This window comes from Protopterus annectens, chromosome 3.part0 (assembly GCF_019279795.1).
Source record: "Protopterus annectens isolate FY-2018-M chromosome 3.part0, PAN1.0, whole genome shotgun sequence".
In the NCBI taxonomy this organism is placed as follows: Eukaryota; Metazoa; Chordata; order Ceratodontiformes; family Protopteridae; genus Protopterus; species Protopterus annectens.
Genome location: NC_056731.1, coordinates 1775823843 through 1775848874, shown reverse-complemented (window position 1 = coordinate 1775848874; position 25032 = coordinate 1775823843). Strand labels below are relative to the sequence as shown.

The 25032-nt window shown below is 42.3% G+C and overlaps 1 protein-coding gene across 1 annotated transcript in view; it reads right to left on the bottom strand.

The window, feature by feature from the left end:
* Positions 1 to 25032, bottom strand: part of LOC122797053 (polyamine-modulated factor 1-binding protein 1-like) — a 2450839-nt gene that overhangs the window by 242151 nt on the left and 2183656 nt on the right. The window contains exons 29-30 of the mRNA XM_044065829.1: positions 14289 to 14382; positions 13981 to 14051 (exon numbers count right to left, since the gene is read on the bottom strand). Coding sequence (XP_043921764.1) covers positions 13981 to 14051; positions 14289 to 14382 — 165 coding nt within the window. The remainder of the gene's footprint in view (positions 1 to 13980; positions 14052 to 14288; positions 14383 to 25032) is intronic.

Below are 25032 nucleotides of genomic sequence, written 5' to 3'. Positions count from 1 at the left end.
TGGTGCCAGGATCCATCACATAACACATTCATTCAGGTCACTCGACAAGAAGTACAAATATGACACTGTCATTGCCCATGTTGGTGTGAATGACCTGAGACGTACCTGCCTGAACTACATGAAAAGAGACATGGAGGAGCTCTCCGATCTTGTAGCCCAGGCCGGTATGATGCTAGCCCTGAGTAGCATCCTGCCATCACCCAGAATGATACTACAGTACAAGGACAAAATGATGGCACTCTAAAATGGAGAACATCAACATCTGTGCAGTGACAGAGACCTGGTTCAAAGTCCAGACAGCACCCCTGCATTACCAGGCTATAAATTCATACCACACCTTTAGGCCACCTAACCCAGACTGAAACACTAAAGGCGGAGGCATGTCCATATTCATTAAGGATATCCACACCTCCAAGCTAGTTGCTTAGCATAATACATCCGAGATTATCCAAGTTCAACTAACTCTGGGCAAGACCGCAATCCAGATTGTAGCTTGCTACAGACCACCCACCATGCTTCAGGATTCCCACTCCTCTTTTCTTGTCACATTGGAAAATATTAGGGTACAACCCAACACCCTAATAATGGGTGATTTCAACTACCCCACTATTAACTGGGAAAACTACGCATGTACCAACTCTTTTGCTCAACGTTTTTCTGGAATTCATAAACTCCAATGCCTTGGAACAACCTATCCACAACACCCCCACCAGGGGCAGCAATATCCTAGACCTGGTCATCACCAACATGGGTGACAGGTGTTCCACACCAGTGGTCAATTCCTCTTTGGTCAGATCCGACCACAAGCTAATCACCCTAGACATCCACATCCCGCGCCACCCCCATTAGGGAAACAATCGTAAAAGATTTCTCTAAAGCCAACTTCACTCTTCTTAAGTCAGAAGTGGCAAACTTCACGAGACCCATGCAGATGGACAATAAAGGTACGACTGCTGAATCCTACACAAATTCACTTTATAAGCACTTAGATGAGTGCATGGATCGTGCTATCCCTAACACAACTAAGATGCTATCCTGAAAAAAAAGGAAGGCAATCTGGTGGTCTTCTGCCATAAACAAACTCTGCAACAGAAGAAAGAAACTGTTGCAAAAAAGAGCAAAATCCCATGATTGGAGGAACTCCCTGGTCAGCCTCAGTAAGAAGATGAGATCCCTCATAAAATCCTCCAAAGCTAGTTATGAAAACAAAATTGCCACTGATTCTAAAGTCACCCACAAAACATTCTACAGCTATGTCAAGAATCTCAATGGCAAAACTCAGATCTGCTCTGAGTTACAGCACAATGTCACTAAACATACAGAACCAACTGATATTTCTAACATCCTGGCAGATAGGTTCAGTGCTAACTTTACCCCCCTCTCACCCCCTAAAGGGCCCATCTCTGTACCGAAAGAATGCAAAGTTCCTGTAATTATGGCTGTACAGATAAATATCGCACTCTCCAAAGCCAAGAACACAGCATCCATGGGACCTGACAACATCACAGGCTGCCTTCTACATGAACTACAGAATGAACTGGCACCCCACCTAAGTACCATGTTTAGTCATAGCCTCACCTCAGGCTTTGTGCCCACTGAATGGCGCACTGCGACGGTTATCCCATTCCACAAAGGGGAAGCCATGACAGACCCTGGGAACTACTAACCCATTAGCCTGACGAGCCTGGTCTGCAAAGCCATGGAATGTATCATCATGGAACTCATAAACAAAGACATTGGAGATCTCCAAACTCTGGACCCCATACAGTTTGGGTTTGTAAAAGGCAGATCATATCTTCTAAATCTGATAGACTTCTTTGAAGCAGTCACTAAAGCCATAGATGAGGGTAAGGTGGTTCACACTGCCTATCTAGATCTTGCCAAGGCATTTGACACCATCCCCCACTCTGGAATTATAGATAAACTCACTAAACCAGGTATAAATCCCTATGTCACAAGACGGGTTGCCAGCTGGCTTACTGACAGAACCCATACTGTGAAAGTAGCAGACTCCAAATCAGACTTCAGACCAGTGACAAGTGGAGTACCACAGGGTTCAGTCCTGGATCCTCTCCTGTTTGGTATCTACTTCTCTGAAGTACAGGCTAACACAGAATGTTTTTGGCTAACTAAGTTCGCAGATGACTACAAACTAGGAGCCATAATCGAAACTCCTAACGATGTGGACATTCTACAAAAGGGCCTCACTGAGACAGATGCCTGGCGTCAAAGCCATGGCCTCAAGCTCAATGCCAAAAAGTGCATTGTCATCCCCTTTGGTAAAAACTCTGTACACATGAACTAACACATAGGCGGTAGTCTACTTAACACTGAAAGTGTGATAAGAGACCTTGGAATACAGGTGGACAGTAGTCTCTCCTTTGATAATCACATTGCCACACTGGTCAGGAAATCCTTCTACGTGGCACACCTCATCACAAAAGGTTTCTCATCCAGAAAAAAAAGAGGTCATTGTTCCCCTCTCCTCATCACTCATTAGACCCATTAAAGAGTACAACGCCCCTTTAGGTATGTACCTCGCAAGACATCTACAACAACTGCAAAGCCCGCAGAAATACCTCACAAAGAGGATTACTGGCCTGAAACAGATACCCTATGCAGACCGTCTCAAAAAACTCCAGCTTTACTCCGTCGGATATCGCCTACTCAGAGGCGATCTCTGCCTAACATACAAAGCTATGTCAAACCCAGAGCTGTTGGACATGCTCCACTTAAAGAAAGCCCAATCCCTCCGAGCTACACGCTCTAGGGACCTAATCCTTGTCATCACAATAAACAGAACATGCTGGAGGGATAGATTCCTGTCCCATAGACTTCCCATACTCTGGAACAGGCTACCTATCTATGTCAAACAGAGCTCCTCATTAGCACTCTTCAAGAAAAATCTTGATGATTGGATGGGGAATAGGAAATTCACCCCGGGGATCACTTCTGTGGCTCTGCTTGACAGGGCACAGGAAAATAATTTTCTTGCATGGTGAAAGCCAAGGTACCTTTTTTGGCTAGGCTTATATAGGCCCTAGGGCCAATAGCCAAATAAGTACCTGCCTATGAACTTCTGATATTGATAAGAAATGGGTTTCTTAAATGGAAAACTCCACTTTTAGTCAGAAAATAAAATTAAATAATATTTTCTTAAAAAGGCACCAAGTTCTGTGTGGAAGGGTTCCCTAATGGGGATTTGACAGAAACAATCCTGCTCCTTTGAAGTTCCAAAGATACCTCTCCTCAAGGCAGCAAGAAAGTACTGAATAAATCTTCCTCTGACTGCAGGTTTCTTTCTTGGAAGCAGTCAATCAGCAATCAGAGTGAAGGTAGGTGTGTGTGGAGGGAAAGGGGGGTGAGCTTTGTGAAGCTGTCCTGTTGTTGATCCCAGGGCAGGGAAGTATTCATATATACAAAAGGAAACTGCAGCAGTTCAACTGATGAACTTCTGATGTTATAAAAGGTTGTACTATTACCATACAATGCTTTCAGATAACTCGACTTCACACTTCTAAAGACTAGTGTGGTCTCCTTTAAGGCCCCCGAGCCGGCGGAAAACAGTACTCAAGCCGCTGAATCACTTACAAATGCCTTCTACCAGCACCTGCAGGACTGCATGGATAAGGCAATCCCAAGCAAAACAAAGACTCTTTGTACCAAAGGCAAGCGTCCAGTCTGGTGGACCCCAGCCATAAACAAACTCTACAACAAAAGGAGGAAGCTACTACAAGATAGAGCAAAATCCTTAAAAGGTAAGACACCCTTGATCACTATAAGTAAAAACTAAGAGCTCTCATAAAATCATCCAAAGCAAATTTTGAGAGAAAATAGCTAAAGACTCAAAAGACAATCATAAGGCCTTCTTTAGCTATGTTAGAAACCTGGGAGGAAACTCCCAGATATGCTCAGAACTAGTTCAAAATGATGTGAAGATTACTGATCCTACAGACATTGCCAACATACTGGCTGACAGGTTCAGTGCAAACTTCTCCCCAAAAGGAGAGATAACTATACCAAGCGACTGCAGCCCCCCAAACATCTCCAATGTCCAAGTGAGAACTGCTCTCTCCAAAGCAAAAAACACAGCATCCATGAGACCTGATGGTGTCCCCGGCTGTGTGCTCCACGAACTCAACGAGGAATTAAACCCACAGCTAGGACAGTTGTTTAATCATAGTCTTACCTCTGGATACGCACTCCAGGAGTGGCGACTGCAACTGTGGTCCCACTTCACAAAGGCGGTGCCTCCACCGACCCTGGAAATTACCGGCCCATTAGCTTGACAAGCCTTATCTGCAAAGCCATGGAGAGGATCATAATGGACCTCATAAATAAAGACATAGGGAATTTGCAGACTTTGGATCCATCCCAGTTTGGCTTTGTCAAAGGCAGATCATGCCTTCTAAACTTGGTTGACTTTTTCAAACAGTCACCAAAGCCATTGATGAGGGAAAGGCAGTCCATACAGCCTACCTCGATCTGGCGAAGGCCTTTGATACAATACCCCACTCGGGTATCATTCAAAAACTCATCAGCTTAAATGTTAACCCATACATCACAAGATGGGTTGCAAACTGGCTGATTGACAGAACCCACAGGGTCAGAGTTGCTGGCGCCATGTCAGACTCAAAGCCTGTCACAAGTGGTGTACCACAGGGCTCAGTCCTGGGCTCACTCTTGTTTGGCATCTACTTTTCAAGTACAAGCAAACACAGGAGGGTTATGGCTGACAAAGTTTGCAGATGACTGCAAACTGGGCCATAGTAGAAAACACATCTGACACAGATATCCTTCAGAAGGGTCTCACAGAAACGGATAACTGGTGCCAGAGCCATGGCCTAAAGTTAAATGCCAAAAAATGCATAGTCATACCCTTCGGGAAAAACAAGGTTACCCCTAGCTACCAAATAGGTGGCAATCCACTGAGCATAGAAGAAGTTATCAGGGACCTGGGGACCCAGGTTGATAGTAGTCTGTCATTCGACACCCATGTAGCTAAAGTAGTTAGGAAGACCTTCTACATTGCCCACCTTATCATGAAGGGATTCTCATCTAGATCAAGGGAGGTCATAGTCTCCCTATACTCATCACTCATCAGACCAATGATTGAGTACAATGCCCCATTCGAATGTATCTGACCCGACACTTGCAGCAGCTGGAGAGGCCACAAAAGTTCCTCACCAAAAGGATAAAGGGTCTCAAACATCTGTCCTATGCTGCCCGACTGAAAGAACTCCAGCTCTATTCAGTCGCCACCGCTTGCTCAGAGGTGACCTTTGCCTAACATACAAGGCCATGTCAAACCCAGATTTGATGAATATGCTTCACCTCAAAAATCTAGATCCGTCAGAGCCACAAGGGCGGGAGACTTAAACCTCGACACGGCTATTAATAGGACGTGCTGGAGGGATAGATTCATCACCCAAAGACTCCCTATGCTGTGGAATAAAATCCCGGTATATGTGAGGCAGAGCACCTCGCTGGCCTTGTTCAAGAGAAATCTTGACCAATGGATGGGAGATCGCAGATATACCCCAGGGATTACCTCAGTGTCACTGCTCGACAGAGGCACAGCAAAATAATGGGTATAGTTCCCCATACTAAAGGGGTGGCGTAAGCCACAAAACTATGGGCTAGGCTTGTAAATGCCCTCGGGCAGATAGCCTAGTATGAACCTATGAACCAATAATGGTGCTATCACAACTACTTACTGCATGAGTTGATTTGAAAATTTCAGCAAATAAACTTATACTGATATACAAGGCAAGTCTGAGGGCCATGTTAAAATGCACATTTTTTAGGGGCTTTTTTGCAGCAAGAAACATTAGTAGAACTAATGTGCCAAACTAATGATGAATGGGGCCATCAATACAGACCCTGTAGAAGCTTATATCATAACTGGAAAACTCCTTCGGTATTTTGTTAAATTTGGGGTAAGCTTGTATAAACTTAAAATGGCTCTTGGGCCAATAGCCTACTAACTACCTATGAAGGGTAGTTTCAAAAAGTGAGTATGTCAATGAAAATTAAAAATTATGCTAACACAAAAGGCTTTGACTCCCTATACATAGAGCCCCCCCCCCCCGAAAAAAATACAGAAACTACAAATACAACACAAAGCATTTCCTTTTTTTTTCTTTTTTCTGGCCTCTCTGCCTGCTGAATCATCAAGCCACTGCCGCTGCCAATTTGTTCTCCATAACCAGAGGACAGCAGTCTGTATCATAGTTGTCATACAGGCAGCCATGAATGGTGTTTCTGTTATAGCTATAAACCTGTTCCTTGTGGTTGACATAGGCATCAGCGTCTCAGCAAAAGACTCCCAACACCCTCCCCTTGATATGCGTGCTCATACTCTTATGACTCTTGAGGTCTACCATCACTGGCTTGGGGTTACCAAGCCCATGTCTCCCAGTACTTCTCACATAAGTTACAGCCATGTTCAAAGCCCTTTTTCTCACCACCTTTTACACAACTGATGTATTGAATACCTGGAATAAACTCTGTTCTGCAATTTAAGGGAAAAATAAGAAAAACTAATGTACATAAGTCAGTTTATTTTTCGAAAGGATCCTTAAAGTGCAATAAACAATACCCATATAATGCAATGAATGTACTGGGATAAACTATTTTTGCAACTTCGCAGTTACAGCACTAGTCAGAAACCATGTGACATTATACTGTGAGCCCTGCCATGCTCCTTGTTCCATATTTGGCAGAACAGAGATGATTTACAGAGTCTTTCAGGACACTATCAGATTACTGTGCCCACAGAGCAATGTGTGTAAATGGCAGACTCTCAAGGTTGTGGCCAACTAAGGTAAAGCTAAACCTCCTCTGGTGAAACTTGTCAATGAAGTAACAACAGACTGGAATTGTGAGGTTTTCAGAGACAGTCTAATATCTTTCTGCTACAATTCAAAGTACATTTTCTTAGAAGAGCCCTGCCTACTACTACCTTCAGTAATATTAATTAACTTTTTCTTCAAAAGTTGTATCCTTTAACGGAATTTAAATAAAGTGAATGCAGATTACCACACTATGTTTCTAATGTTAGGAAAATACTGCTTTGCTTCATGAAGATTCTCTCTTCCTCTGAGGAAGGAAACATGTTTCTCTTTAACTGAGGATTTGGATGCAGATGAGAAAAATAACCTGTGGCACCTGCAAGGGACCAGTGAAGAAAAACTTCATGTAAGGATCCAGGCCCCTCTGAATCTGATAAAACAGTGCTGACAGTGAATGCTAGGATTAAGATTGGATGCCTGCTAAACAATACAAAAGAACGTCCTAACTGCGTGGTCTTTGCCCAGCTAATAATCATGCATACCTTCATTCCTAAAAAATGCCCCAGCCTGGTCCATCTTCTGCTACAGTATACTTGAAATAGAAGCCTCTGCTCAGGAGACAAGCACCTATTAAATGTAGCTAGATCCAACAATCTAGCAGGAGATTCTCTATTCTCATGTCATATCTCAAAAATGTGGAGCAACATTCCACTCTCACTAAGGCAACCAAGTCAACTTACAACCTGTAAACAGCAACTTAAACAACACGTGATGGACAACTGGATTCTGCCCATCTTCCATCTCTAGCCAAATACTTCCTAACAACCTCTCCCTACCTACTCTTCTCATCTGTTGAGAGGATGTCTTCTCTCTCTTCAGTCATGTACTGCTTTCCTTAAAAGTATAACCCCCATTACAACATGCTGGATAGCTAGCTGGTTCACTGATAGGACCCAGGAGGTTAGAATTAGTAAACTCACCTTCACAAAGAGGCCAGTAACCAGTGGAATCCCCCAGGGCTCTGTGCTAGGCCCACTCCTCTTTGGCATCTATTTCTCTGATGTCAAAGCCAATGTCTGGCTACCAAGTTTGCAGATGAGTGCAAACTGGGAGCAGTCATTTAATCCCCCAAGATGAAAACATCCTTTAGGACAAATGCTTGGTGCCAAAGCCATGGTTTAAAACTCAACACCAAGAAATACATTATAGTACCTTTTGGGAAACTGGTCACTCCAAGTTAACTATGTCATCAATAAAACACCCCTAAAAGTTGGTGCACTAGTCAGGTACCTGGCAACGTATGTAGATAGTAACCTAGCCTTTGACCAACACATGCCCATGGTAGTAAGAAAATCTTTGTAAGTTACGCAACTTATAAGCAAGGGGAAGGCATCTAGGTCCATACAGGTCATCACACCCATCATAAAGTATAATGCGCTGTTCGGTACTTACCTGACCGGATACATGCAGTAACTGGAACTTACACAAAGTTCCTTACAAAAAGAATACAGGTTGCAAACACAATGTCCTATGCTAATCACCTCAAAACCCTGTGTCTTTACTCAGTATCATACAGATTTCTGTAAGGTGATCTTTGCCTGGCATAAGGCATACCTGGACCCTGTTTTTATGAACCTTTTGCACATTTGCAAAACAAACCATGTCTGAACTGCTAGATTGTTTGAGGCATAAACAGGACATGTTAGAGAGACGGCTATGTTTCTCAGAGAACAGGCTCCCCAACCATGTGAAGCAGTCTTCCTCCCTATCCCTATTTAAGTGCAACTTCTACCAATGGATGGATAATCGGAAATTCAATCCTGGTCTGACACCTATGTCTCTGATGGACAGCAGTAGTAAGTAAATCACCCCCTATATAAATCAGATCGGTGGGTCACATTTGGGCTGCATGGCTAAGCTTATAAGGGCCCTAGTGGTCGTTAGCTTAGAAAAGATCTATGGATCTATGACTGTGATCACTCTCCATTAGTCTTCCAGAACACAGATACAGCACTTAGACTGTAAATGTGTCTGTTAGAATTCAAATGTATGTTACAAGCAACTCACTTTGAATGAACATAAGTACTCCTTTGTTTCATCCTTGCATCTTTTAACTATTTAACTGTACTATATGTAATGATACAACATATGTCCTATTACTGTCTCTCCTTGTCCATTGCTACGCTAAGGTGTAACTTTGTTGGGGTTTTTCTCCTTCAGCCTTCACTGCACCATCAGACTATCCCAGTAAACATACATACATACATACATAAATACATTTCTCTGCAGAATGATAGTAAGTTGGCATCTGCTAGCAAACTGGCATCAGTACCTGCAACAGCTCATAAAGTAATGAAGGTCTCATTAGTAAAAGACGTGCAATGCATCAACAGTAGCTAAAACTGTAGGTGTGGTCCTTTGGTATACCAGTGAAGGCTCCTGTCCAGGGGACCTCTTTTTCATTCAAAGGAGATGATTTATGTGAGCTAGCAGATGCAAATGCTGAAAAAGTAAAGTAAAGGCCTGTCAGACACCTTTACATGTGAAAGGAACCTAAACTGCCTCTCCCAAGAGTACTTTTTAACATTTCTGAGAAGCTGCATATTCTCTGCCTTGGGAGTCTTCAAAGGTGTTGAGCCAACAAGTACCTGGAATTTTTTCTGACTTCTGCCATTTCCACCAGCTTCTATGTTTGTGTACTGCTTTTCAGCACACCCATTAATGACATGAAACCTGGGTAATTGCACTCAATGTAAATTATTTATGCAGGTGTCAGAGTTATGAAGTAGAATTCTGAAATGTCTGGGTTTACTATCAGATCTTTGAAAATCAAGCTTAAACTCATCACTAAAACCTCTGAAGGAAAGCACTTAGATTGAAATGGATGAAGCCAAGGTGATGCACCTAAAACCTCTAAATAAAGACCTACTACAAAACCATGATTCCCACAGGCAGAGAAATTCTGGACCCCTGTATCAAATACAGTGTCTTAGTTTCCCAGAGGGCTAGATCACAGAAAGATTGGAAGAGAGATCACCATCTACATCTCTGTACTACAGTTTATTTAAAGAACACTGTGGTAACCCAGAAGATGGATGGGATGGTTTTCCATATGATGGAAGGTAGATATCAGCAAGGTGTAGCAAGCATGCAGACTCAGTAAGACATCTGTTCCCCTCTAAGCAGACAATTACACTCTGAAGTTATTAAGTGTACCAGCTTCATCAGAAATATTAATGGAGCGTGCAATATATGACATCTCATTCACACAAGCACCTGTTTTACAGTGAGACAACTTACCACCGATGCTATAGGGACTGACAGATATGATTTAAACATTAAATAGGGGTGGTATATTGACTATGGTTGCTGCTCACAGTGTTTGGGTCTCCAGTTTGATTATCAACTGGCTGCCTTCTGTGTAGAATCCACATGCTGTCCCTGTTTCTGCAAGGGTATTCACTAAATATTCCAGTTTCTTCCTACATCCCAAAGGTGTGTCATAGAGGATCTACTTCACATGACTGAAAACTCAAAATACTGAATTTCATTTGAATGAGACCACAATACCTAATTTTCAAAATACTGAAAACTCATTTGACTGAGTCTCACTATACTGAAAGCTTACAGTGTTGAATTTCAAAATACTGAATTTTAATCCATAGATATGCACACTTACAACACCAACAATTAACTCTTTCCAAAACTTAAAAACTACTTACTTACTCTCTTAACAGAAACTGGACAATATAAAACCAAACTAGGTGGGGGCCAAAGCTATACCCCCAACTATATATACTAACTCCACGATCACACTACAGTGGTGAAAAGTGCATATACCTTTTATGGGCCTATATTATATCATCGAATGCTTAAAAAAGCGAACAATAAATAATCAAACCCATGTAAGTAAAAGCTTAGAATCTCGAAAGCTCAGAACAGTGATTTTTTTCCCAAGAAAAAAATATCACTGCTCAAAAAAAAAAAAAAAAAAAAAAAAAATTGAAATAATATATAAAGTGGGGGGCTTGGCCCCCACCCCCCTACTTAAATATACCAACTCCGAGATCACACTACAGTGCCGAAAATGGCAAAGTAATGGAAGCGGCCAAGCAAATTGTTTCCCTGGGAAAGAATTTTCTTAAAAGTCTCTTTGCTATTGTGACTTTTAATTGTTTTAAGTTCGACCAAGACGCATTCGATAGAATGCGTCTTTGGTCTTCTAATAGGAACCCCCTTTTATTTACCTTACAGTACTGTACACACTGCCACTACTTCCAAGAGTGCACGAAACGTCCTCCATATTACTTTAAATACTTCCCATAAAAATGTAGAGAGACATACCCACATTTAACAACACTACTTTCTATTCTACTATCGGTATTCTGACAGTCATCACTTTAAGTGGCAGTAATTTTTTTTATCACAAGCAAGTCACAGTTGAAGGGAAACACACATCATGTCTACGGCATAAAATTCAGTATTGTAAACTTTCAGTATAATGAAACTCAGTTAAATAAGTTTTCAGTATTTTGAAAATTAGGTACTGTGGTCTCAATCAAATGAAATTCAGTATTTTGAGTTTTCAGTCACGTGAAGTAGACCCACCATAGATGACTAGCAGACTTGATCAACTAAACTGCCGAAAGGTATACATGCCATGTGTGCCACTGATTATGCAACAGGTAGCATACTCGCCTTTGCTGCTGGAAGGCTAGAAGGTTGCAGGTTCTCTTCCCATTCTAGGTCCATGGATTATACCACAGTGCAGAAAAATAAGGTAATGCACTTCTGAGTGTGCCATCCTTTGGATGAGACATTAAACTGATAGCTCAGCTGGATGTGAAAGATCCCACAGCACAATTGAAAAGAGTAGTCAGAACTTCCCCGATGGCCTGTCAAATTTCCCTTAGCAGAATAAATAAAACACCCCAGGTCTCCCCCAGAAAACAGGTTACTAGTCTAGTGGGATTAACCTGGTGAGCAAAGGATAAATTAATAAAATAAATATGTGAGTGAGTCAGTGTGTGCATGTGAAAAGCAATAAGCTGGTGCCCCATCCAGCATCAGCTTCTCTACCATGTGACCGCAGAGTGCAGTATGCTTACCAGCTCCCTCATGGTCTTAAGATTTATTAAGTGGATAATCAGAAAATAAGAGAAGGTACCAGACAGTAATACATTAAAATACACCTTCCCTTAAAGGGCTGTATGCAGCTGTACAATATTAGCAGTTTCACTGCCTTACATATCCGTATATAAATGTATTGCCTTACATGAATGGATAACTCTAATGCTATATTACCTTTTGTCCATAGTAAAATAAAAAAGGCCATTTACCAGAGTAAAAAGAAAGGAAGCAATCAAAAAGGGTGCTAAAATGAGTACTCAAACTGTACTTACCAGCTACCAAAGCATACACTGAAAATGTTAGGAGTTGGAAGTGAAGCAAATAAAAAACAGAGAGAAATAATCATTAGCTATGGCAATGATGACTTTGTGGTCTTTCTGCAGAAGTGAAGCATCACACTCTGCAAGTAATGATCTGTGCCATACAGCAAAAATCACTGGAGAGCATCTAATATTTAAACTATACTCAAAAACTAACAATCTTTGGATTATTTAATAATTCACGACTCTCAGTGCTGTTTCCTCAAACGAATGCAATTATTACTTAGCAATTAAATCAAATATACATAAATAGAAATTTCTGTAAAATATAAAACAACTGAAGTATGTTACAACAAAACATAAAACAACTTTAAAATGAAATACAGTTTTACAATACAATTCACAGATTATGTATGCTTATATAACTATCTATGGCACTTGTTAAAATTCAATTATCTTCTATTGCTAAAAGCACATTAACTGCCTTTTGTGTAACAAGTCAATTATCAGCAAAACTGAATGCTAAAATAAAGCTGCTGCATGTTTATTTCTCTGTTCACCCTGCCATATTCTGTACAAGCGATTAAGCAAAGGTCTACTAAAATATGCCAATTAGAAAGTCAAGTGGGAATTCTTTCTTACAGTTCACATACAGCTATTTTTTACTCTGAACATTTTCATTTCATTGTGCAATCCTTGTAAAGGAATCTTAAAAAGTTTCTTCCATGAACAGCAGCAGTAGCAAATGAGTGATATCTTACCACATTCTCTCCAATGACATTTGCAGTAAATGTAATTTATAATATTGTACCAAGTATCCACTGCAGAGCAGCCATTGAGATTATTGAAATGATAGTTCTGCTAGATAATCTATCAATCCAAAACTATAGGACTCGCACCAATCTCGTCTATATTAAAATTACCTACACTGCCAGAAAGCCGTAATTCTTCTCCTTTTCCTCTCAACTTTGCCATCTGTTTTGACTTGCATGAATAATTACTCTAGGCTGATCAAAAACAAATTCTGATGTACTGCACACACCGACACTGATCACTGAACATACTAATTTATGAATAAACGTGTTAATGCTTCATACTGAAGCTGACAGCTTTGCAACAAAGCTGTGCAAACATGAACTAACCTGTTCCATTTCAACAAGATTTGCCTGAACAGAACGACCATGGCATCCTTGCAAAGGGCTATGCATTATGCATTGCAGCTTGTATTTTATAACTAAATTGGTCCATGTACCATAAAGACATCAACATATTCTATGCAGTACCGGAATGTTTTTCCCTAACAAATGAGCCATTAGCTTCTTGACAAAAGCATTCTTCATTACTAAACATTTTCAATCTCTTCATGCCTTTGTACAATTTTATGAAATAAACAAATGACATATATACAACCTAGAAATTTATTTAACCTTTCTTTTTTTAATAAAGACACATTTGTTTACGAAAACAGCTGTTATGTGCAGATTTTGCAGTTAAAATCCCTGTAACATTTTAAAGAAAAAATATTTTATCAATACAGAAATAAAAACTCATTCAAAAGGATATGCAGGGAAAGTGTATAAATGTCTTTCTGTTTACTCATCAACAGTGTAAAACCTTAAAAGAAGGTGTACAATGTATGTAATATTCATAGTTACCACTAAACCATAGTACACTGTGAGATGTGCAACAAACTGGCAGACTCTAGCCATAAAGGATTCATTTTTGTTCAAAAAGAATCACAAATTAAAACCAAAGGCATAAAATAACGTAGGTGTAGCTCAGAACTGATTACTTACTCATGAACCTCTAGCTGACCCCTTAGATGGCTGAGAAGTGCCTCCTGATTGGTTGAGTGGCTCTGTAGTGTCTGTTAGAGAGACAGATTAAATATTTAAAACGTTCAGTTTTACACTCTAAGATAAAATAATAAAACAGTACACCAGTAGTAAAATATTTAACCGTTATAGAACTCAACAGATCTCCAGACATTAGACACATTCATAAAAGAAACTGGCACTAACTTTCCAAACAAATGAGCAAAACTGGAAAACAAAATCAAAACTGAAATGCATAATTACTGTAGAATATTTCCTGGTCTGTATACCTTTAATCGTTCATTTTCAGTTTTCTTTTCCTCCAGCTCTGCTTTTACTTTTTTAAGTTCTGCACTCAAAGCATCTACAGTTTCCTGTAAATGGCTGTGGAGAAAATACATCAAACACACACATTTTAAATCAAAATAAATCCATTCTAAATACTACTAATATGACTTCCACAGTAAATATTAAAGTTTCATTACAGATTTATACATGTGTGTGTGCTTGTGTATGTATAAACATACAGCTGCATTCTGCAGCAGTCATTCAGATTCGTAGGATACAGATTTATTTTTAGAAGATATCTGTGAGATCATAAGTACTTTTATTTATGTACTTGCTGTCTGACTGGGGTAGATCCCGAGCCTACTTTGAGTTGCATATAAAAATGTAATCACTGTTTACTGCCAGAAATGCATAAAACCACTGGCTGACGTTTACTGCTGAGAAACATTTAAAAAAATAACATAAGCCCACAAGAAATCAAGAAAAGACTTTACTCCATGATATCCAATTTGCCTAACAAATCTGCTTGGTTCCCAACCATCCATTTTGCAGCATGCCTTCTGCCTACATCTGCTCCTCTCTGCGTAACACAAACTTCTATTCTGCCTACAAGCCTGCACTTCTGGTTGTGCTGGTAGGACTGCAGTGTCATACTGAACCCACCTTGTTATTACCTCAACATGCACACCTGTAGTTTTCCCCTTCAGTAGCCTCTTCCTTGTTAAAGAAACAGACAAGATGTAGTTCTTCCAAATGTCACCTTTTTAGTTAATCATCATAACTCAGTCCACACCAACTGTCGCAATCCTTCATTTATTCTCTGAAGTCCAACATCTTCCTGTTTTTCAAACAACTATAACAAAACAGTAGATGCATTTTAAAAAAATCTTTATCCCTCATACCCGATCCTGCAAATTGCTTCCTAACGTTCAGGCTCAGTAAATTGCTGCTATATCCAAAGGACTTTACCAGGTGATTGCAGCAACTCTAGTCAGAATAGTTGGAGAGGTTAGCAGATCAAACTTTAGTTGTAACTGTATTTTATATAAACAAAAAAAAGCAAAAAAACTGAGTGTCTGTTTAAGCAAATGTCCATCTTATTTCTTATAACTGATGATATGATGGAACTTTATAAGAATAGGAAACATCTACCATCTCTTCTGGAGGTATTCTGCAGTATCCTGAGAGAGCTCAATAAAAAGGATCGAGGATATCTAGGACAGTTTAGAGTGAAATTTCGTATATAATATGGAGAGACTGACTGTGCTACCCTGATTACCACACGCTCACAGCAAAAGTATAGTGGGTTATGCCAAACTCTGCTACAGATTCATTTTAATAACTTCACTACAGCCTTTCAGTTATATAAGTCATCAAACACAAGCAGTTTTTCTATGGCTTGCTCAGCAAGACAGGCCTAAAAATAACATATGGACCAATAAAGCTAAGTGCTCAAGACCTAAAATAGCAAAAGGAAACGTTTTAACACTGCAGACTCTGTCTGGGGATGACAGCAAAATGGTGAACTTTCTGAGACCTATATTGAGCAGAAGTGATACCCAAAGGAACCTGTCTTACCTGGGAAGACAGATGGCTGAGCAATACAGGTTAGACAGTTGTGGCTATGTTGTTAATGAGTTTCTTTGCACAGTAACTGGCTTGATTCCATCTAGCTTCACTTCCATAATGTAAGACTTTAAAGAATTAATTATCTAAATAATGCTCCTGGGTTGCCTGTGATAAGAAACAATTGTCCAACACTGCAAAGTCTAAATTATAAACAAATATAAAATGCCCTTCTACAAGATGTGAGCTCAACACAAATAACGTGACTTCTTAGTTGAAGAAAGGCCTGCATCCAGGTGTTTCCAAGAAAGAAACAGTACATGTTTAATATAAGCCTCCAGGAAAAAATAGCACAGGGCACCACTTTTTCTGGTCAAGATAATTTTTTAGATGCTTTTGAAAGTAGGAAAAATGCTCTTGAAGATCATTTCAAAATGCATAATTGTGAGAATTTCTCCAAAGAAATCTTCAGCAGGATAACCAGCAGGGAAAGAAATGTTGCCAGTCTTTAACACAAGAACTACTAATCCCTCAAACATGGCCACAGCCAAAAAAAAAGTAGAAGGAAGGAACATGGCCATTTATGGGTAACTTCACTGCTGTATCTTCTGCATCCATTTCACCATGGGAACAAATGGTATGCAAAAGCACTCTCTTGACCAGTGCAGAGGCTGATGTCTTCTGAGCATCTGTGTAGAATGCCAGAGCAAGATGAGTGGATGAGAAGCTGGCATGTCTTAACCCTAGCATCAAACCTAATTGCTGAATTGTACTCTCATGCACCTCAACAATTTAACTAAGTTATTTGTGCAAGTAACAGGTTGTCATAATCCATCTCAAGACAGCCAAGGACTGAAGGAAAGGGATTGTGGAAACCACTGCAACCCTCACCATTGACTGGTCAACATCTCATAAAGTAAATGAAGGAAGTTAGCTTTCTGAGCCCAGATTGGTAACATATCCACTAGCTTCATGGGGTGCATATGTACTTACACTGATGAGACAAGAGAGGCTGTAGCCATACCCTAGGTTTCACTTCTAACAGCATTTTCAAGAAGGCACCTCCTCTTTTTTCAACCTCATGCCTGTCCAAGAACAAATAATGGGGTGATGAAAAGAAACATTGCTAGCTGAGGTGGGTGAAATGCAAGCATACTTGTTTTAGATGAGAAGCCAGATCTTTATTTAGATATAAGCTCTCAGTACCATTGTTGGATTCATGCCGCTACATCAACACCACTTTCCCTAAATGCAAAAACTCTGAAAATGTATTGTCAAAAGCACTTTCAGTGAAACTTGGAGTAAATCAAAGTAAGGGAGGCAAGTCCCCCTGCACGCACCATGTATGCGGGGATAACCCCCAAACTTAAATATACCTACTCTGAGGTCACATAACAGTGGAGAAATGGGAATTCTCAATTACTAGCAAAAGTGCTTTCAGCGAACTATTTATGCTGAACTTTTAGTTATGTACTTACCATAACTTCGGATGTATGGGATCCATCTCGCCTACATTCATGACAGATGGGTTCGGAGCCGATCCATCGGCTCCGACTCGGCAACTTATACACTAGCACGAAGTCTCTCATTGGCTGGGATACTCCCTATCCCAGGATGCACTACACCTGCTTCCCCAGATCTTGTTTGTTCGCTTTCATACACCCATGTAAACACAGAAAACACTATTAGTCACTATAACCAACTAAAGTTCTTCAAGAAAGAACGCCAAGAAAAAAGTGACTACAGCTCCTCTAAATCCAAATGGAAGGGGGAAGGAGGGTGGGTACTTATGAATGTGCGAGATGGATCCCATACATCCGAAGTTATGGTAAGTACATAACTAAAAGATGTAATGGGATCCTATCTCGCCTACATTCATGACAGATGGGACAGCGTCCCTAGCACCTACATCCCGGTGGCTCATTGGAACACACTCCGAGAACTGTGGAACCAAAGGAAGCTCTGCCTCGAGAAACCACATCCAATTTGTAATGAGAAATAAAAGTGTGCGGAGAAGTCCAGGTTGCCGCAGCACAAATATCATCTATTGATAACTTGGAGTGAAAAGCTACGGAAGTAGCCATTGCCCTGGTAGAATGAGCCTTGACTGGAAAGGGAAGGTCTTTATTAGCCTGTGAATAAATAAAATGATACAATCTTTAATCCATTTAGATATGGAGGCTTTTGTTACTGGTTGACCCAATTTGTTCGCTGCAAAAGAAACAAACAACTGATTTGATTTCCGCGTTTGAGCGGTTCTATTCAAATAAAAACGTAGTTGTCTATGTACGTCCAATTGATGCAAAGTATATTCTGCGTTATTGGAGAATTCTGGGAAAAAGACAGGGAGTTCTATAGTTTGTTGCATACAGAAAGAGGAGGCCACCTTTGGTATAAATGCAGGGTTTAATTTCAATGAAACTCTATGCTTGTGAAAAATCAAATAGGGAGGATCAGAACAAAGAGCTTGAAGTTCTGAAACTCGCCTAGCAGATGTTATGGCTACTAAAAGGCCGTTTTCCAAGACAGAAATTTTAAATCACAAGTAGCAGCTGGTTCGAAGGACGGGCAGTTAGGGCAGCAAGAACCATATTCAAATCCCAAGGTGGAACAGGCTGAGATAAAGGAGGCCTAAGGAGCCAAGCCCCTTTAAGGAAAGCCTTACAAAGTCTGTGAGACATCAATGAAGGTTCAAAAGAAGCATGAAAATTAGAGATCGCTGCTAATTGAACCTTAATGGTAGAAACTGAAGAGCCCGACTGAAAAGGGAGGCCAGAAAATTCAGAACCTCCGATACTGGTGCAGTGAGAGGATCTATACCCCGTTCTTGAGCCCAGAAAGCAAACCTTTTCCATTTACTGGAATAAAGTTTGATGGTGGAAGGTTTATGAGAAGAAGACAGTATGTGGACCACGTCCGGCGAAAGAGCATTGTCTCGGACTAAGGATGGAAGTGGAGTAACCATGCTGCCAACTTCAAGGACCTGAGAGATGGATGACGCCGTCCTGACTGGTGAGTCAACAGGTCTGGCACTGGATCCAGAAACCATGGACCTTCTATCGCATGCCTCTGTAGGAAGGGAAACCAAACTTGACGAGGCCAGTGCGGGGCAATCAAAATCATCTCGCTCTCCAAGTAAATGGCCTTCTGTATCACCTTCGGTAGGAGGGGGAACGGAGGGAAGGCGTAGAGAAGACCGGGGAGCCAAATGTGAGTCAGAGCGTCCCTGGGAATCTGTCCCTGAGAAGGAAACAGTGTGAAGAACTCTCTGCATTTCGCATTGTGCGGGCTGGCAAACAGGTCGCAGCAAGGAAGACCCCATCTGTCGAAGATTTTTGCAGCTATACTCTGTTTGAGGGACCACTCGTGGGGTAAAAGAATGGTCCTGCTTAATCTGTCCGCAATCACATTGGACTTCCCCGGTATGTGCGTTGCCATTAGAAAGCGGTTGGTAGCTACCACCCAAAGTCTCATGGCTTCTCTGCATAGTGGGTAAGACCTGGTTCCACCTTGCTTGTTTATGTACCACACCACCGACATGTTGTCGGATAGGATAGTAATCGGGCCCTGTGGGAGAGCGTGATGGAGAGCTTGGAGTACCAATAGTACCGCTCTCATCTCCAGGACATTGATATGCAAATGCGTTTCCTGGATCTGCCATGTGCCTTGGACCGACCTGTCCAGGTAATGACCCCCCCACCCTACCTGGGAGGCGTCCGTAGTCACAGTGGCAATGGGACGTTGAGGTATAAATGGTCGCCCCTGGTCGAGATTTGATTGGAGAAGCCACCAATGAAGATCTCAACGGCAACTTTCCGTGATTATGATTAAATGGTTCAAGGGAAGTTCCTGATAGGACCATTGAACCGACAGTAGCCATTGTAAGATTCGCATGTGAAGTCTGGCCAAGGGAACTAAAAGTATGGTCGACGCCATCGAGCCCAACAGTTGTAGGATCCGATGGGCCGGGGCTCTTTGTAGGGGGAGACAGGATTTGACTTGATCTTGTAAGACCTGAATTCTTGCTGCCGGTAAATAGGCGCGCATTCTTTTTGTGTCTAAGTCTGCGCCTATGAAAGTAATACGCTGAGATGGCTGTAGTACAGATTTTTGCAAATTGAACGTGCTCCCCAAGAAACGGCCCAAGGTGAACGTGGCTCTGAGCGCTTGGAGTAGTAGATGCTCGGAGGTGGCAGTAAGGAGCCAGTCGTCTAGATAAGGAAACACCTGGAATCCCAGACTTCTCAGGTGAGCAGTTACCACTGCCAGACATTTGGTGAACACCCTGGGGCTGTGGTGAGACCAAAGGGCAGTGCTCGGAATTGAAAATGACTGGCTCCGAGGCGGAAGCGTAAATGTCTCCTGGACTCTTGAGCTATGGGAATGTGATAGTAAGCGTCCTGGAGATCTATGGAGCACATCCATGCATTTTTTCCAGCAAAGGAAGAATAGATTGAAGAGTGACCACACCGAATTTGGACTTCTTTACGAAACGATTCAATGAACTGAGGTCCAAAATGGGCCTGAAGTCCCCTGTCTTTTGGTACCAAAATAACTTTGAGTAAGTTCCTGATCCGATCTGGTCGATGGGGACAGGCTGGATGGCTCTTTTTTCTAGCAGCTTTGAAACCTCTAATGCTGCCTGATCCCGCTGACTGGGTGGTACGTCTGGGATTTCGCTTAAAGAAAGGGGGTTTGTTGAAGGGTATGATATATCCTCCGGTAATGATCGAAGCACCCACGATCGCTTGTTATGGATTCCCAAGCTTGTGGGTGCGCAAAGCGACCCGACTGGCTCGAGTTGCACAGTCGGGCAACAACTCAGGAACGCTGGTTGTATGAAGAACCATGAAAGGAATCGCGGTCTCCAGAGTTACGGGGCCTCTGCCACCTCTGGGGCGGCGTCTTCCAAAATTCCCCCCCCCCCCGCCTCTGGAGGGGGAAACACTCGGTGGGGTTGAGAAAGACCTTTTGGGATTTTTTAAACCACATTTTCCCTCCTCTCCCAGCCTTGGGATAAGGCCTGGAAGGAGCGGAAAAACGGGCCCCAACGGCAGTCAAAGTCTTGCCCTCCTGCTCGCACCGAGTTAGTGTGTCCTTCACCTTGGGTCCAAACAAAGATGACCCATCAAAGGCGTCGGTGAAGGAAGACTTGAAGGCCTCCGTGAACGAACACAAGCGTAACCAGGCTTGCCTCCTGAGGGCAACGCCTGTTCCCGCTGCTCTACTCGCCCCTTCGGCCGCATACGAAATGAGCCTCATGGACGAGTTAACGATAGAAAAAAGGGTAGTCATCTGTGCGCCAACAGTCGGGGCCAGCGCCTCAGGTAGATTACCAACAATAGAGTCATTTAGCTCTTTGAGAAGATCCCTTTGGAGCCTCGTAAAATGACATAAATAGTTCAGCGACCGTAAGGTAAAGGCCGCTGAGGACAGGGTACGCTTCCCGTACCTATCCATACTCCTAGAATCCTTATTAGGAGGATGAATAGATGTTGAAGCCTCTGCCACGTCCTGCTGTGTGGCAGAAGCCACCACCAAAGCATCTACAGGCACACCCTTTGTGAGAAATTCCTTCTGGGGGGGGGGCTGACAAAAATTTATTGGGCCTCGCAGGCACCGGTTCCACAGAATCAGGGTGTTCCCACACCCTTCGAGAAACCAAATCAAGGAGTTCATCGAAGGGCGGAGACACCCAGGAGGCGGAAGGCTGGGCCCCAAAGGCCTTGAGGAAGACTGACTCCTCAGCTGAAGGGGTTTTGGCTTGCCAGTCACCTCTCTGTCTCAGAATCTCCAAGATATCTGAGAAGGAGATATCATCCGAAGATGATTTGGGGACCCTTCTGCGTCATCGAGGTCAGTATCCGATGTAATAGACTCATCTTGGGAGTCTACGTGCTTCCTCTTACACAATTTCTTCCGTGGGGGTTCGTCCGAAGCAGTTTTGGACGGACCACCCGGAAGAAGGGAAACCCGATGGGGTATCCTCAGGCCCTGGGGCCCCGCTGCCGGGGGGCTGCAACACAACAGAGGCACCAGTCTCCAAATCTAGGGACGGTGAGGTAGAATCTTGTTGAACCGGCAAAGGCATGGCCAGCACGCTCCTCATGGCCTCAAAGGCCGGACCTCCAGAGTCCAAGGAGGTCACTGGTCTAGAGGCCACGATGGCACTGGGAATTCCAGCAGCCGATGCTCCGAGAGGAAGACTAGGCACCGAAGCACCTAATCCCAAAGTATTCCCCTCGTGCCCGGCTGAAGAGGTCGCAGTACCAAACCCTGAACCGGAGGACAGGGTAGGAAGCATAGTCGTAGCCGAAAGGCCTGTAAGGGGTCTCTGCTCCGACCGTATGGCTCCACATTGCTCCACCACCACCGGCTCCAACGGCTCCGAAGAGGTTGGAGGAGGAATCAAATGTGTTGGAGGGGGGATCGGCTCCGAAGCAAACTGTGCTGGAGCTGAGACCATTTTAGTAAACACTGGAGACTGGAATAGCCTCTGTAAAACCCTATCCAGGTCCGAATCTGACAGTCTCGAGGATTTAGAGGAGGTAGACACTCGAGAAGATTTTCTTCTCGGCTCCGAGAGAGAAGGGGACCGGCTCCGATACGGCTCCAAAACTATCGGCGCCGACTCCGCCACATCATGGACCACCATCGGCACCGAAGAAGCCTTCTTCGGAGCCGAGGGGGAATAGTCTGAGCTGCACACTTCCACCGGCTCCGAAGCCATTGGAACCGATGGAGGTGATTCACCTCTCGATACTCCAACTTGCGGCTCCGAAAGCAATGGAGCCGAAGTAGGAGGTATCGAGGCAGACCCTTCGACCCTCGGCCCCGAAGTCAGTGGAGCCGAGGAAGAAGAGGTCAATTTTGTCTTTTTAGAAGTCGGCTCCGACGGACTTGTCGGTGCCGACGATCTTTTCTTTTTGGAAGCAACAGGAGGATTTAAGGCTTCCTCAAAAGAAGGTTTGATAAGCCCTTTCAATATCAGCTTGTTCTTACGTTCTTGAAGAACTCTAGCAGAAAAAGCATGACATACGCTACAAGTCTCTTGCAGATGTTTCGGCCCCAAACAATAAACACAGATGGAATGGCTGTCTGTTATGGACATTTTATAACTGCACCGAGTGCATTTTTTAAAACCTGACTTTTGTTCTTTAGACATAGTACAGGCCCTACAACAAGTATGACTTTACCACAAAAAGTAAGCACTATAATAAAAAAGCGCCAACTGAAAAGCGCGAGACACACTGGCGCGAGCACTTAGGAAAATTTTACCTCACAAACAAACAGACAAAACAAGTCCAATTGCCCAAAGCCCTCTAATTTAAACGGGCTTGGCCCGAAAAACAATTAACCACAAAGGGAAATTAAAATTAAATAGTACACAAGGGTAGGGCAAAGGCCCTCTAACTTAAACGGGCCTTGCCCGACTGAAAAAAATAAAGTACCAGAAGACACTCAAGCACTAAAAGTCACAAATAGTATAAAGAATAGCTGTTAAAACAGCTGTTTGGTTAATATATGACAAAAACCCCAAGGTCAAGGACCAATAAAGGTAAAAAGAACCACTTAGCTCCAGCCAAGTCGAGACCATGTCCAGCTTGTAAAGCGGCAAACGAGATCTGGGGAAGCAGGTGTAGTGCATCCTGGGATAGGGAGTAGCCCAGCCAATGAGAGACTTCGTGCTAGTGTATAAGTTGCCGAGTCGGAGCCGATGGATCGGCTCCGAACCCATCTGTCATGAATGTAGGCGAGATAGGATCCCATTACATCTAGGAGTTTTCTAAACTGCCAACAACACACTGACATGCTCCCCCATTGTTTTTGCCTTTCATGCATTTGTCTGGGGAGACGTATATAAGTATACTCATGTGGTGCTGAGTTGGGCTCCCCCCATCAGTGATAAAGTACAGCTGTGCAGGCTGCATTTACCATAACACTAGATGTTCAAAATCTTCACTACTGTAGTTGTTTTCAGGGAAGGAAAAAACCTGCGCAGACAAAAGAATACTGCAGCAGTGAGAATGATGAACATCATTTTGTTTTTATTAATTGTTGACTGGCTAGATCCTCTAGTCTTATGGAAGTATTTACACAGCTTAATTATTTTGTTTATGTGTGAGCTACCAAGGAAAAACCAAAGGGAAAGGCATTGGAACAGATGATCAAAGTACTTGGACTTCTGAGAACAAAGGAACTTTTTCAAGGAGTCAGGTAACTGGATATACAGGGTACAGACCCCATACATTAATGGCACAGAACTAGGTCCCTTCTAAAGGAGATGAAACAATTTGAATGATGTTAATACAGAATTTCCTGAGCCAGATGCAAAGGGTCATACCTTTTTAGTCTTGTGTTAGTTCTGTATTCCTAGGGACCAGAAGGAAAAAAAATGGTTCAAATGGAATCTTTCTGTAAGAGGAATTAAACTTCTGATAAAGGAGCAGAACAACATCTGAGTAGTAGAACATTTCCAACAGAAAAGCTAGGTGGAGAGGAAGCCATTCTATGGCATGTATTTCCTCATAAATTAGAACTACTCATTAAACATATTGTTCTTTAAAACCGAAAGGAAGTGGGGGAACTAATTCCAAAATGAAAATATGAAAAATGGTCTTGTCTGCAGTCAAATATCATACAATACCTGGAACTGAGAATGGTAGGGCTTCCTGTACATGTCTGTCCCTTTGTAGCAGTTACTGGTCTTGCTAATCTTGGGGCCAAGTTCAAATTCACCTTTTAAAAAACATTTCCCTTATTCAATGACTTGTGGCTTGATGTTATTTATTATTTATTTGTCATTTGTTAACTGGGTTAGTACAACTGAGCCAGGGGCCCATTTTCAGTGGAGACCTGGAGGGGAAAAGATTCAGACAGTTATTACAGTTACATAAGGAAAAACATCTGACAATGAAGTTGTATGCAAACAATACAATAATGTGCTTTACAAGAGAACATTATAAATTTACAAAAGGCTTGTGAATGAAGTTTACATAAACATTAAAATAATGTGCACAATATGAAGTACAAAAGTTAGAATTTTTTTCTTAATCAAAACAAGAGAAAGAGATGCCAATGAAATAAGACACTTGCAATAGGTGGGTGTTAAAATTGTGAGAGGAGGTAAGGTGGGATTTAAGTGGGATCATTGCAGTGACAGGTGTTGACATTTAGGAG